The 16,011-nt window shown below is 45.4% G+C and overlaps 1 protein-coding gene across 5 annotated transcripts in view; it reads left to right on the forward strand.

Annotated features, from left to right (window-relative positions):
* ADPGK (ADP dependent glucokinase) overlaps window positions 1–16,011 on the forward strand; it is a 30,597-nt gene that overhangs the window by 1,866 nt on the left and 12,720 nt on the right. For 3 of the 5 annotated variants that reach the window (XM_038419575.2, XM_043493697.1, XM_043493696.1), the window contains exon 2: window positions 15,201–15,263. Coding sequence is in view for 2 of the 5 variants with exons in the window: in XM_038419572.2 (XP_038275500.1) it covers window positions 12,876–13,101; window positions 15,201–15,263 (289 nt within the window). In the remaining 3 variants the exon portion in view is untranslated. Of the gene's footprint in view, window positions 1–12,875; window positions 13,102–15,200; window positions 15,264–16,011 lie in introns of all 5 variants that reach the window. The other 2 variants (XM_038419572.2, XM_038419573.2) reach the window with 1 other exon arrangement.

Here is a 16,011-nt window from a genome sequence, read left to right on the forward strand (position 1 = left end):
GAAAAAGGAAAATAAGGGATGGAGGGAGAAAGCAAAAGGAAATGGATGAAGATGCAAGAAAACTCCTTGCTAATAAAGATAAGAGAGGGTATAACACAAGTATAGAGATATTAAGTTACGTTTAAATTAGGGCTGTCAAGTGATTAATAGTGCAATTAATCAAGATTTAAAACAATAATAGAATACCATTTATTTAAATATTTTGGATGTTTTCTACATTTTCAAATATTGATTTCAATTATAACAATACAAAATGTACAGTGCTCATGCTATATTTTTTTATTACAAATATTTATACTGTAAAAAACGCTAGTGTAGACAGGCTCCAAGCACTGGGAGCCGTGCTCCCAGAACTCTAAGCTAATCTCCTCGTGGAGGTGGATTACCAAGAGCACTGGGAGAGCTCTCTCGCAAGGCTCACGCGCGACCACACTAGCACTTTAAAGCGCTGCTGCGGGAGCATTCCTGCAACAGCGCTTTGAAGTTTCCAGTGTATCCATGCCCCAAATCAATACTTGATTCTACTTCCTTTACATTTCAGGGCATGACAGCACAATTAGACCTTGGCTAGTTGACTAATTCTCAAGTGTGAAGTAATTTCTTTTCTAACCCTAAATTATTATTTTGTGCTGGTGTTAAAACAGTTGGGCAGGGTATAGCTTGGTCATTTGAAATTGTATCAGAATGAAACTTTTCACAACGATGTAGATTTTCCCTAAAAAATAGTAAAATGGTTGACGTTGACAGATACAGTGTGAGGTTATTTTTGGTGTCTGATTTTTTTTATTTTTTATTTTTGTTTTGTTTTGTTGCCATGCTTGGAGTGGAAGAAAACATCATTTTATAAACCACTTAGTTCTCAGTTTGAGTCTGCTTTAAAGAGGCTGATCTATTGATGCACACACTGAACACCTGTGGCCTGAAAATTTAATAGTGCTCAGACTATACAGAAAGAAAAGGAGTACTTGTGGCACCTTAGAGACTAACAAATTTATTTGAGCATAAGCTTTCGTGAGCTACAGCTCACTTCGTGCTGTAGCTCACGAAAGCTTATGCTCAAATAAATTTGTTAGTCTCTAAGGTGCCACAAGTACTCCTTTTCTTTTTGCGAATACAGACTAACACGGCTGCTACTCTGAAGACAATACAGAGGCATTAATGTTAAGGGAGTACATTAACAGCATGGAGGGTGTGGTAGAGAAATGGGGTGGGAGGCAGAAGGAAGATATCTGGAAAATTATTAGAGGTGTAGGAGCAGCTCTCACTTCAAACAACATAACTGGTTCATGTCCTTATTGCATTGTTAATGGTATAGTAAAACACCTGGCTGCTGACCTTTGCTCCGTGGCTTTGACATAGAAATGTTGGTTGATCTTACTGTTTCTTCATTTCCCCCCCCCATTGTGTGTGAGGACTGTAGCTTCTATAGTATATAAGCTCATTGCAGGATATAAAGGAAAAGATTCTGATAGTTCACAAAGTATTGCAGCTCATACTCTGAGAACTCTCCAGGCCTTTAATGTCCTTTAGTTTGTCTTGCTGCATTCACTCGTGGGCAGTGCAAATCAGGCAAGAAAGGTCACCGAGATGGCGCAGTGCTTAGTGAGTCTGCCTACCACTTTTATCCTTCTCATTCTTGATTGAAAGTGCATGTGTAGGAGCTCGGGTATCCAGGTAATTAGGGCCATGTAAGAACATAGTGTAAACTGGATGTGCTGCACTAGCTGTGTGGATGGCTAGAATTCCTGGTATGGGGAAATGATGTGATTGAAAGCTGCGTTCAGAGAGATGCTAGTATAGTAATTGTTGAAATTGCCCCAGTAATTATGTCCTTCCTTGGTATCTGAGAAATGCTGACAAACATAATGAATAAAAATGTTCACATAAACATTCCTTAAAATATGCCAATGATCTATGCAAGGTTCTTCTCAAGGGCTGGATCCATCGTGGGGAAAAAATATGTGTTCCCTCAGCCCAACAACCCATTCTGGCCAGTCAAAGGTGTAACATTGATCATGCTGGCAGCTGCCTGGAGAAGTGGGCACTGTGTTGTGTGTAGTTTGGTTTTCCGTATTTTTCCAGGCCTTTGAGATGAAGCTGGGCAACGGGGGCACGAGAACCTGAAACAAATGGGAAAGAGTGGGGGGGGGGGGGGGAAAGAAACCTAAGGTTTTGGAGCTGGTAGAGGAGTCAACAGAACCAAAAGTTCAGGAGAGAGACCTTGGGGAATGGGAAGCAAATTGTTTAATTTTAGGGTGGAGATTGTATTTGCATAACTTTCAGTTAATAATCAGTTAAATGGTATTTCTCCAGTTCCCCATTAACACCCCCTCCCCCCCATTCCCTTGAAAAGTGTGACCATGGGTGCGTCTGGATTTTTCTTTTTCACCTTCCCCACCCTATAGAAAACAACGAAAAACAAATCCCAGAGTGGCAACTATCCTTGAATTTGTGTGTTAATCTTTGGTGGTACCATGCACTGTCTCACCAAGAGTGACAGATTTGTAACTACGAATCTTATGGTTGTCTACACTTAAAATGCTACAACAGCACAGCCGCACTGCTGTAGTGCTTCAGTGTTGACACTTTCTGTGCCAATGGGAGGGAATTCTTCTGTTGACCGAGTGCTCTCTACATGGGGACTTAGGCCTTGTCTACACTGCCACTTTACAGCTCTGCAACTTTCTCGCTCAGGGGTGTGAAAAAACACCCCCCATAGCACTGCAAGTTTCAGCGCTGTAAAGTGCCAGTGTAGGCAGGGCACCACCGCTGAGAGCTACTCCCCTCGTGGAGGTGGGTTTTTTTTATAGCGCTGGGAGAGCTCTCTCCCATCACTGGTGCCGCAACTACGCAGCCATGTTAAAGCACTGTTGCAGCAGCACTTTAACATTGCTAGTGAAGACATGCCCTTAGCGACACTGCTCAGGGCATGGATTTTTCACACCCCCAAGAGACAGAGTTGTGCTGACCAAATTTTCTAGTGTAGACCAGGCCTCCGATTGTTTCCCATTTCCTTCAAATTTAGACAAGACACTGAAATATGAATACCATTGTCACTAGCCGTATCTAGCCATTTTCTAAATAGGGTGTATTTGGAAAGGGAACGTTTTTTGCCTGCTCAGCATCTTTCTATAGCAACAAAAGGGCCCAATTCAAAAGTGAGTGTAGTCTGTTGCAAATTACACCTTACATTCTCCTCCTGTTAGATGCTTTTCTTGTTGTACCTCTCTCTTCTGGCCCCTTGGCATGCAGGTTACACTAAGGGCACGTCTACATTGGCAAAGTTACAGCGCCGCTCAGAGAGCGCCGAAGGAAAACCGCTGTGTGTGTTCACACTGACAGCTGCCTGTGCAATAGCGTGTTCACATTTGCGGCACTTGCTGCGCTATTCGGAGCGGTGAACTCTGGGCAACTATCCCACAGCGCACATCTTTCTCTTTTGCCACTAAGACTTGTGGGAAGGCGGAAGGGGTTGCGGAGCATCCTGGGTCCTGTCCCAAGGCCCCGTGATGCATTGCTTTGCATCCCAGCAGTCCCTGTGCTTCCGTCCACATTTGGTGCCATCTTTGAATGGTTGGTGTACTGCGCTCCCTGCCCTGCCTCTTTCTGGCTGCAGGAATGGATCCCGAGCTGTTGACAAGAATGCTGTTTGCACTGACCAACATGTCACGAGTGGCAGTGGAGTTATTCCTTAAACTACAAAGGCAAGAGGAGTGCGACATTGTAGCAGCTACGACACGAGATTTCTTGTTGCATTCACAGAGGTAAAGACCACTGAGGAATGCCACTATGGGGCTCGGGAAACAAGCACTGAGTGGTGGATCACATCGTGATGCACGTCTGGGATGACAGGCAGTGGCTGCAGAACTTTTGTTTGAGGAAAGCTACATTCAAGGGGACTGTGTGATGAGCTCGCCCCAGCCCTGCGGCGCAAGGACACGAGAATGAGAGCTGTCCTGATGTTGGAGAAGTGCGTGGTGATTGCACTGTGGAAGCTGGCTACTCCAAATTGCTACTGATCATCGCTAACCAGTTTGGAGTGGGAAAGTCGACCATGGACTTGTGTTGATGCAAGTATGCAGGGCCATTAATCGCATCCTGCTCTGAAAGACCGTGACTCTGGGCAATGTGCGTGAGATTGTGGATGGCTTTGCACAAATGGGCTTCCCTAACTGCGGAGGGGCGATAGACAGCACACACATTCCAATTCTGGCACCAGACCACCTAGCCACTGAGTACATTAATTGCAAGGGGTATTTCTCAATGGGTTTTTTTTTTTTTTTTGCTTTCGCGTAATAGAATAAAGATTGCTTTCAAACAAACACGATTCTTTTATTGGAAGACAATAACCAGTGGAGAGAGTCAAACAAAAAAAAATTCATCAGCATGGAGGGGGATGGGGGAATGGAAGGAATGGGGGAATTGAAGGCCTCAAGAGGAGAAGGGGTCCAGGGACGGCTACAGATTTGTGTATGTCCAGAGATCATACCCAGCCTTCTCCTTTGGAGTACAATGCAGCGGATGCTGTACATCAGCAGGGCAAAACTGCAGATGGATGAGTGTGGAGTGCAGTGGGTATTGGAGTCCAAACTGCTGGACTGTGAGCAGGGAGGAGTGGAATGCTGCAGGTAGAGAGTGGAGGAGGTTACCAGGAGGTTGATAAGAGTGTGTTGGCGTTGGGGGGGCATGGAAAGAGTTTTTGCGACAGCAGCCACAGGGGAGAGTGGGTGTGGAGCTTCTCAGTTTGAAGAGATAGTATCATCTGGAGCGTGTCTGCTTGGTGCCCCATAACTGCTAAGAGCCACTCCATGGCTTCTTTCTGGTGTGCTGCATTCTTTTATTCCCTCTTCTTGCTGTCCTGCCACTCCTTCAATTCCTTTTTCTTGGCGGCGGAGTGCATCATAACCTCACGCCTAAAATCCTTCTTAGTTCTTCTTGGCCACTTTAGAATTCTTTGCAACTGTTCTGCCACTGATAAGGGAGGCTGGCCTTCCAAGGTCATCTCTGTGAAGTTTAAATGCAACATTTTACAGAAGCAGTATTGTCTGCAACACAGACAACACTGTTTCAGTACTGGCTGTGTTTTAAAGAACTCTCACACCTGACTGACCCCAAGCAAGCACACACAAGCCACAAGACCCCCCAAAGTGATGAGTAGCTGCAGGGGCAGGGTAAATCACTGTTCCCAGATCCTGCTTTACACTGGGCACAGGGCTCTTGGGCACTTGGGGAGAGCCAGCACTGTAGGGTGGGCCTGATAATCATTCCTGACCCCACACTTTCCACAGGAAGTGATAATTTTGGAAGATATCTCGCTGCTGAGGGTGAGCAAGGAATCAAGGGAGGGTCTTCTCCAAGCCTCTAGCTTCCGCCCTGGCCCCTATGTGGCTAGCCTGTGTGCAGCTATGGTCCCTCCCCTGCCCCCCTGTGATGGCACAGTGGCGCGGGAAAGCTACCATTAATGGGGCAAGAAACAAAACAGTTCTGCCGAGGAACCTGCGGCAGCAGATTGCCCAGTATCTCCACGAGAGTTTCCTGGAGATCTCTGAGGGAGATTCCCATGAATGCGGGAGTGTATCAACAGCCTGTTCTGCTGCCTCAAACTAGGCATGAGGTGGGAGACAAGCCTGCTTTCTGCAACCCTCCTACCCCCAACAACTTGCTTCAGCAATTACCAAAATCAGATCCACTTACCAGGGGCCTCCTCTCCTGTTTGTGCTTCGCCAATATCCATCTGCTGTGAATGGCTAGGCTCCTCTGGGGTAGAAAAGAGCACCTGACTGCATGCATCTCTGGCCTCCGAGTCATCCTCTGCCTCTGGTTCCCCCTCCCCCTCTTCATCCAAGATTGCCTCTTCCTGGCTCGGTCCACTCTCGACTGGCAACGAAGCCAATGAAGTATCCACAGGGGCCTTATCAGTGGAGGTGGGGTCATCACCGAGTATAGCGTCCAGCTCTTTGTAGAACCGGCAGCTTGTGGGCGCAGCACCAGAGCAGCAGTTTGCCTCCCGCACATTGTGGTAGCCGTTCCACAGCTCCTTCACTTTGACCCTGCACTACAATATGTCCCGGTCATGGCCCTTTTCTATCATGCATCTAGAAATCCGTCCATGGGTATCAAAATTCTGATGGCTGGAACACAGCTGGGACTGGACAGCCTCCTCTCCCCAAATACTGATGAGGTCCAGCAGGTCAGTATTGCTCCAAGCGGGGGATCGCCTGGTGTGTGGAGCAGGCATGGCCACCTGGAAAGGTGCACTGAGACCACTGCATGCATCACCGAGCAAACAGGAAGGGGACTTTCAAAATTGCAAAGGAATGTATGGGGTGGGGCTGACGGTTGGTCACCTGAGGGCAGGGCAGTAGAGTTCAAACTGATGGTCAGAGAGGTGAGAACAGGCATTATGGGACACCTTCTAGAGGCCAGTCACAGCCCTGTAATTGCCACAGTATCTACACTGGCACCGCAGCACTGTAGTCCCGGTGCAGAAAGCTCTATGCCTCTCGTTGGGGTGGGATTTTTAGAGCGCTGCATCTGCGCAGTTTCTGCGCACTAAGTGGCTTGACAGTGTGTACACCTCGGGAATTACAGCGTTCAAAGCTGCTTTGACGCACAAGCTTGCTAGTGTAGATGGGGCCTAACTTGGACTCATTGGGTCAAATTCAGAGGTTATATGTAAGGGGGTGTAAATCTCATGGAATCTCTTGATGTAATTTATATGGTGAAGGGGCTGGAAGATGCTACTACAGCAGTTCAGGCTTCCTTACATCCAATTCTGAATTTGTCCCAAAAACTTCTTGGAAATAGCTAAATATTGTAATACTGGCTCCTGTTTCATTCATGGAGAGAAGAAGATATGGTACCTCCAGGAGTTTGGAATGGTGTTATCTGTGTGTTGTACAAATGATCTTCAGATCTTCCAGCTGAGGATGCTCTCCAAGCTCCTTACAAATGGATCAGATTACTAGCAACATTCAGTAGTGTTCTTTGATACTGGCCTAAACATGTTTTGTTATGAGCAACTTTAAATTGCACACATATTTAAACCTCAAAAGTAAAAACAAAAAACAATTCTTTATTATTTAAAGTATATTGGCAAACCTTTGTAACCTCTTGCACTTAAACATATATGTAATATTGGCAGAGGAATTTTCAGAACCATAAATATGCTTTTATGAATTTTCTCATCATAGTTAGGTGTGTGAATTTCAGTGCTAGTGAAAGGTGCTGTATTCCAGCTAGCTATCTTAGGGCTTTATACTGCTTCCCGTCACCATAGTATCAGAATGCCTTCAGTGTAAAATTAGCAGCAGTAACAAAATCCCTGCTGGACTTCATGTGGTCTCTGTCTCTTCTCCTTTTTTCCTTGCTTGTGTGAAGTCCTGTATATTCTCAGAACAGGTGCAGTATGAGTAGTATCAATGCAAACTTCCCCATGCTGTCTAATGTAAATTAATCATGGCTTAGTGGGCCCATCTCCTTAGTCTCTCTGGAGATTGACTACCAGGTTGCAAATATTGTGTGTTTGGGGGAGGAGGGCGGAAGTGATGGGGAACTGGGTTAAAGCCACACTGTTTACTGAGCTGATGTGGGTTTGAATCAGTGACCTGTAGTTGAAAGGCTCCGAGGGTATGTCTACACTACGAAATTAGGTCAAATTTATAGAAGTCTATTTTTTTAGAAAGCGATTTTATACAGTCGATTGTGGTGTCCCCACTAAGCGCATTAAGTCAATGGAGTGCATCCACAATACCGAGGCTAGCATCGACTTTCGGAGTGTTGCATTGTGGGTAGCTATCCCACAGTTCCTGCAGTCTCCACCGTCCACTGGAATTCTGGGTTGAGCTCCCAATGCCTGATGGGGCAAAAACATTGTCACAAGTGGTTTTGGGTACATGTCGTCAGTCGCCCCTCCCTCCATGAAAGCAACAGCAGACAGTCATTTTGCGCCTTTTTTCCGTGCGGGTGCCATACTGCTTTCAGCAGATGGTGCAGTAGGGTTGCTAACTGTCGTCATCAGACAACCGCTTCCATTGTCACTCTGCTCTCCTGCTCTGGTAGCAGACAGTGCAGTAGGTCGGAAAAACTGGTCTTCCGACCACCACATCTGCTGCCACTCTGCTCTCCTGGTGGTCTCGCAGGTCCTCTATCTGACCGTTGTCATCTGCTGTTTCTGCTGCAACTCTGCTCTCCTGCTCTTGTCTCACCATACCACGGTAAGTGTGTGGCCTGCTCAGCTGTTGTGTCCTGGCAGCAGACAGTGCAGTAGGTGTGCAAAACTGGCCATCCAACCACCGCTTCCCCTGCAACTCTGGTCTCCTGCTGTCCTGCAGCTGCCATACCACGGCAAGCATGGAGCCCACTCAGATCACCACGGCAGTTATGAGCATTGTAAACACCTCATGCATTATCATGAAGTATATGCAGAATCAGAACCTGCAAAAGCAGGCAAGAAGGCGACAGCAGCGTGGTGATGAAGTGACGAGGACATGGACACAGACTTCTCTCAAAGCATGGGACCTGACAATTTGGACATCATGGTGGTAATGGGGTGGGTTCATGCCGTGGAATGCTGATTCTGGGCCCAGGAAACAAGCACAAACTGGTGGGACTGCATAGTGTTGCAGGTCTGGGATGATTCCCAGTGGCTGCGAAACTTTCGCATGCATAAGGGCACTTTCGTGGAACTTTGACTTTGTTTTCCCCTGCCCTGAAGTGCAAGAATACCAAGATGAGAGCAGCCCTCACAGTTCAGAAGTGAGTGGCGAGAGCCCTCTGGAAGGTTGCAACTCCAGACAGCTACCGGTCAGTCGGCAGTCAATTTGGAGTGGACAAATCTACTGTGGGGGCTGCTGTGATCCAAGTAGCCAATGCAATCACTGAACTGCTGCTATTAAGGTTAGTGACTCTGGGAAATGTGCAAGTCATAGTGGATGGCTTTGCTGCAATGGGATTCCCTAACTGTGGTGGGGCAATAGACGGAATGCATATCCCTATCTTGGGACCCGAGGACCAAGGCAGCCAGTACATAAACCAAAAGGGGTACTTTTCAATGGTGGTGCAAGCACTGCTGGATCACAAAGGATGTTTCACCAACATCAACATGGGATGGCCGTGAAAGATGTGACCCTCACATCTTCAGGAACTCTGGTCTGTCTTAAGCGGTGCAGCAAGGGACTTACTTTCTAGACCAGAAAATAACCATTGGGGATGTTGAAATGCCTGTAGTTATCCTTGGGGACCCAGCCTACCCCTTAATGCCATGGCTCATGAAGCCATACATAGGCACCCTTGACAGTAGTGCTGTAGCAACTGTAGGCTGAGCAAGTGCAGAATGGTGGTACAATATATAGTTGGATGTTTAAAAGCGCGCTGCGCAGTTTACTGACTTGGTTAGACCTCAGCGAAACCAATATTCCCATTGTTATTACTGCTTGCTGTGTGCTCCACAATATCTGTGAGAGTAAGGGGGAGACGTTTTATGGTGGGGTGGGAGGTTGAGGCAAATCTCCTGGCCGCTGATTACGTTCAGCCAGACACCAGGGCTGTTAGAAGAGCACAGCAGGGCGCGTTGCGCATTAGGGAAGGTTTGAAAACCAGTTTCATGGCTGGCCAGGCTACGGTGTCACAGTTCTGTTTGTTTCTCCTTGATGAAAACCCACCCCCTTGGTTCACTCTACTTTCCTGTAAGTCAGCTGCCCTCCCCTCTCCACTTTGATCACCACTTGCAGAGGCAATAAAGTCAGGTTGTTTCAAATTCATGCATTCTTTATTAATTCATCACACAAATGGGATAACTGCCAAGGTAGCCCGGGAGGGGTGGGGGAGGAGGGAAGCATTGGGTAGGGGTGGGAGGAGGGAAGGACAAGGCCACACTGCACTTCAGAACTTATTGAATGCCAGCCTTCTGTTGCTTGGGCAGTCCTCTGGGGTGGAGTGGTTGGGTGCCCGGAGACCCCGCCCCCGCATTCTTGGGCATCTGGGTGAGGAGGCTATGGAACTTGGGGAGGAGGGCGGTTGGTTACACAGGGTCTGCAGTGGCAGTCTGTGCCTTTCCTGCACCTCAACCATATGCCGGAGCATATCAGTTTGATCCTCCAGTAGCCTCAGCATTGGATTCTGCCTCTTCTCATCACGCTGCCACCACCTCTCCTGTTGCTCCAGCCATCTAGCCTCTCGCACATTCCTCCTGTCCTTGCGTTCATTTTGTGCTTTCCTGGACTCTGACATTGTCTGTCTCTATGCATTCTGCTGGGCTCTTTTAGTGCGGGAGGACTGCATGAGCTCAGAGAACATTTCATTGCGAGTGCGTTTTTTTTCACTTTCTTATCTGCGCTAGCCTCTGGGGTGGAGATGATAGTGGCAGCATTGAGACGTTTGCAGCTGTGGGAGGAAAAAAAAGGGAGAGTAGTATTTAAAAACACATTGGCCATTTAAAACGAGGGGCTGATGTTTTCGGGTTAACGTGCAGCACAAACCCAACTAACCCCCCCCCCAAACACACACACCCAATTCTCTGGGATGATCGCTTCACCCCTCCCCCCACCACATGGCTAACAGTGGAGATGTTTTCTTTACAGCCACAGGCAAATAGCCCAGCAGGAACGGCCACCTCTGAATATCCCCTTAATAAAATTCCCCTATTTCAACCAGGGGACCATGAATGATATCACTCTGAGGATAACACAGAGAGGTAAAGAACAGATGTTGCTTGAATGCCAGCAAACACCCGGATCATACGCTGCTATGCTTTCTTATGCAATGATTCCAGACTACGTGCTACTGGCCTGCCATGGTAAAGTGTCCTACCATGGAGGAGGCAATAAGGCTGCCCTCCCCAGAAACCTTTTGCAAAGGCTTTGGGAGTACCTCCAGGAGACCTTCACTGAGATGTCCCTGGAGGATTTCTGCTCCATCCCCAGACATGTTAACAGACTTTTCCAGTAGCTGTACTGGCTGCGAATGCATCCGAAGTCTTCAGGGCAAATCAATCATTAAACATGCTTGCTTTTAAACCGTGTATTATATTTACAAAGGTACACTCACCAGAGGTGCCTTCTCTGCCTTCAAGGTCCTAGAGCCTGAGTTGGGAGGGTACTGTCTCCAGGGTGATCAACAGTTCCTGGCTGTTGGGGAGAATGGTTTCTCCGCTTGCCTGGTGTGTGCTATTTTCAACCACCTCCTCCTCCTCATCTTCCTCATGCCCAAAATCCTCATCCCTGTTGTGTGAGACTCCCTTGCAGCAGGGGTGAGGTAGTTGTAGGGGCACCCCTTAGAATTGCATCAGCTCATCATAGAATCGGCATGTCTGGGGGTCTGACCCCGAGCGGGCATTTGCCTGTTTGGTTTTTTTGGTAGGCTTGCCTGCTGCAGGTCCCTGTTATAGCCTCTGTCCTTCATGCCCTTGGAGATTTTTTTCAAATATTTTGGCATTTCGTCTTTTGGTACAGAGTTCTGATAGCATGGATTCTTCTCCCCATACAGTGATCAGATCCAGTACCTCCCATTCGGTCCATGCTGGTGCTCTTTGCAATTCTGGGACCCCATGGTCACCTCTGCTGATGAGATCTGCACAGTCACCTGTGCTGATCAGCTTGCCACGCTGGCCAAAGAGAAAATGAAATTCAAAAGTTCGCGGAGCTTTTCCTGTCTACCTGGCTAGTGCATCGGAGTTGAGTGCTGTCCAGAGCGGTCACAATGGAGCACTCTGGGATAGCTCCCAGCAGCCAATACCATCGAATTGCGTCCACACTACCCCAAATTTGATCCGGCGATGTCGATTTAAGCGCTAATCCCCTCGGGGAGGAGTACAGAAATTGATTTTAAGAGCCCACTAAGTCGACAAAAATGGATTCATCGTGTGGATGGGTGTAGGCTTAAATCGATCTAACGCTGCTAAATTCGACCTAAACTGGTAGCATAGACCAGGGCTGGGTGTTACTGCTGATCTCCTGAGCCATCTAGTTCCCCTTACAGATGTATTTTGGAATACTCATTTTTAAAATGAAGGTTTTGTATTTTTAGGTATGAGTATACATAAGTATAAGCACTGTTACTGATTCTGTTCAGGCTCTTGCACCATCATCGCCACAGTATCAGAGTGCCTTTTAGAATGGCAGAATTCTATGGGCTATAAACAAGTGCCTGCTCCATGCTTACATGTCAGACATTTTGCATACGTATGCTCATCCATCTGTATGCACCATTGGGATCTTCATATCCCAAATAGATTTTCTCACTTGTAGCAGAGAGCTGACTGACTTCTCTGGGTGTTGGAACGGTGAGCAAATATAAAATGGTAAAACTAGGGTCAGAATGGAAGACCAGTGTCCTCAACACTACTGAGAAGTAAGAAACATTCCTTTATTCTACACTGGAATGTGATAAAGAGGGAAAGTCTTTATCAGACAGAACCCAGTTTCAGTCCAGTCCAGTCTTGTTTCTTTTCCCACCCTGCATCCATTAGCAGGTAATAAGCGCTGCTATTGTGTCCATTTTGTGTTTCATGCCTGTGTGAGGATTGAATAAAATACACAACATGGCATTATTAGAGGCAACAGCTCTGTTGCACACAAGTATCTAAAACAAGGAGTGTTACTCCAGTCCCTGTTTTAATTTGAACACAGTTGAAAATCTGTCCCTAGTCCACAGTCTTTTAGTTGAATAAAAATGGGTCAAAAGCAGGCCACTTTGTCAGTTAAAGCAATGCTTGATGCATTTCTTGAAGCTGCTTGTAAAATTCTCCGGAATTCGAGTGCTAACAAATTCAATAAGCCAAAACACAGCAACTTTCTCCCAAAACTTTTAGGAGTCCCCCCAAGTCTGTCTTTCTCTGTTTTTCCAGCTCACTTTTCCTTTCTGTCCTCTTTCCTCAGAGTCAATGCCTGTGTAGATGTAATCGTCTCCGGTGTGAAGCTGTTGCAGGCACTTGGTCTTGATCCTGGTGATGGGAAAGATCATGCTGTCTTGAATTCCAGAAAAGACCTGAAAGAAGCCTTCATCCATTTCATGCAGAAGGGGGCAGCTGCTGAGCGCTTCTTCAGTGATGCAGAGACCTTCAATCACATTGCACGAGCAGCCTCCGAGTACCCTGGGGCACAGGTGTGTTCTCTGTTTTAGGGCTAGACTGAGAAGACTTATCCTTTTGTATGTTGACAAATTGTATAGCAGCTTTCATGTCCCTTTTCATCGTTCAAAATGATAGTGCAAGAGGTTCAGGAAACAAAAGTTTACACTGCTGCTTTACTATATTAGTTAACTTAAAAAAATTTGATCACTTTATGTGAAGCTGCTGAGAATCTAAACACTCTGCTAATGTACAGATTCTTTCTTTGAAAACATAATTCTTCTCTAACTCTGCCTATCTGGTAGGATCCTAGATCGCAGAATGTTGAGTTGTCTTTTCTTTCTGCACATCCCAGCCTGCCAAAATCTGCATAGCATATACTTTGGCTCTGATAGTTTAAATGGCATTCACAAGAATGCTGTTGAATATAACCTAGGCAACAAATGGAATGTCTGTTTTATGACAGAGGGGCAGGGCTAATACCACAAAGAAGGCTCTAACTTTTTTAAATGGTACAGGTGGTGAGGGGGTGGATCCAAGAATAAAGAACTGAAAACATTTCCATAAATTTCAGAAGCTCCACGATATAAGGCTTGGAAATGCACATCTCTCTGGCATTAGAGCTAAAGAGAGGAGGCAGTCTTTGTAAAACACCCGTCTCCTAGTTGGTTCATTTGCTCTGATGTACATTAAGACTTCTGGAGTTTTTTGCCATGTGTCCATTTGGCACTTAGTGTTAAGGTAGATAATTTCTGCAGATTGTTTATGTAGAGTTTTACAAATGCTCTTCCGAGCCAGGAAAATCTCTAAATTCTTTTGCAGCTGACTTTTTATTCTAAGTTTCCATGGTCTTCTGACTTTTTTGCAGCTTTGTCTTTCTGTTTCCTGTTTTGCACCTTGACTTTCATGCCCAGGGTTTGATTTGTAACTGAAGTTTTTCCTTTGTCATCACTTCCTCTTTCTCTTCTGTTTTTCATTTTCTATCACTCCTTTAAATTGTTAACTCCAGTCATTTGTCCCTGTCAAAAGGATTACATTCTCCAATCTTTCCCAACCATTGTTTGAACACTATTGTGATACCATGGGTAGAACATATTGTTCAGGTCTAGCATGAGCTATGAAACGCAGAGAACCATTTTGGATTTGCTCATCTCAAGAAGCTTTACAGGCTTTGCTCCCATATATAGGGCCTATCGAGCATAGGTAGCAGGCTCAAGAATGTTCAGATGGAGTCCAAGTAGAAGCCAATCTGTTTATGTCTCCATAGGGCCCATTTGTGTGGAGGGAGTTGATGGGTTCACTAGACTTTCAAGTAATCCTTTATCTAGACGGTTCAATCCTCTTTATTTCATTTTCCTCTGGTATCTCTGGCTTTCCACCTGCTTTTCTCTTAAAAGTAGTTCTCATAATTCCTATAGCTTTTGATGAACTCCCTGATTTCTACACTGCAAAGTGGGGAGAAGTTGAAGATAAAAAACAAGCTCATATTGTGGTTTTGGTGCTTTGTGGGTCTGGTCTTGTACATGTTCACAGTGACTGGATTATGAATTTCACAACTTTTGTCTTGTGGTGCCAGTGGTAATGAATTTATCTGAAAAGCTCCATATCTAGCAAAATGATATCAATAGAAACAGTTAATCACAATAGCTCAGTAAATCTTGCTTTATTTTTCATTTACTTGGAATTCTGGCACCAGCTTGGCTTATGATGTCTGTCAGAGTCTCTCTCATTTGTGCACATTGGCCTTGAGCTTGATAAATCTTTTTTATATCTTAAAATGATTGTTTGCACAGCTCACTAGTAAGGATAGAACATAACCCCCTCCCCCCCCAAATAAAAATAACAAATTAAATGGACAGCATTTGGGAATGCTTAGGGGGTGAACAAATTGAAATGTATAGTCCAGTGGTCTATCAGAAGGCTAATACTGGCTAAATAACAACATCCTGGGACAAAAATTGCTAAATTGGAGAAAACTATGTTGGATAGTGAACTGTGGAATTATTCTGACACAGTCCCATCAAAGCACATGGTTAACTTCATTTGTTCTGACAAAGTTATTGCAGATATGTAGAACTCCATCTATAAAACTGTTAATAAAAAGGATTATATTCATATGCTTTATCTCTTACAGCTCTATGTGGGAGGAAATGCTGCCTTAATTGGTCAGAAACTTGCAACAAATCCAAACCTGAAGGTAAGTGTCTCAAAACTTGGTTTTATTTAATTGTTTGTAATCAGGCTCCAAACCACTTGTATGTATATTCTGGGGATCACACCATTAGATTATGTTCCTTAGTGGAAGCTGAGTCTGACCCAGCACAACTGCTTGTTAAGCTACACAGAAAGGAAATGTATCTGGTTTGTAAGCTTCTTTATATCCAGTATATTTTGTCTTAATTATAACATTCTTTTTGCTGCATCCCATGAGTTAGTCTATCACCACTGATTATATATTGACGTGATTTTTAATAGACCAAATATGCATGATTGGGTGGTCTTGGTCCTCCTTTAATTTCTGCTATCCTGTATGAAATTCTGTGAAATTTGAGAACTCTTTATGGTGCAGTGAGTGGGAGTCAGATTGTTTGTCTGAAACAAATTCACCCATGGGTGTATTTGATGGCTCTCAGTATGGTACTGTGGAGCAACTGCTACGCTTCCTGTTTTAATCCTGTGATGCCTTAAGGTGGGGTTTCCGTACGATACAAAATACAGATATTCATTCTAGGCAGTATTGTTTCATATAGAAATTTAGCTATATTAATCAGCAAATCAAGTCACTGGGTGAATGTACTAGCAATTCACCATGGTTTCAAGTCTCATCTAAGGAAACAATTCAACTTTAGAAGGTATTTCTAATAGGCATTTTTTCTTGTCACAGTTATTGCACAGTTTAGCAGTCTTTGGAGAGTGCCCCTCCCCCACCCTCTTTCTTAGTCCTG

Source organism: Dermochelys coriacea, chromosome 10 (assembly GCF_009764565.3).
Source record: "Dermochelys coriacea isolate rDerCor1 chromosome 10, rDerCor1.pri.v4, whole genome shotgun sequence".
In the NCBI taxonomy this organism is placed as follows: domain Eukaryota; kingdom Metazoa; phylum Chordata; order Testudines; family Dermochelyidae; genus Dermochelys; species Dermochelys coriacea.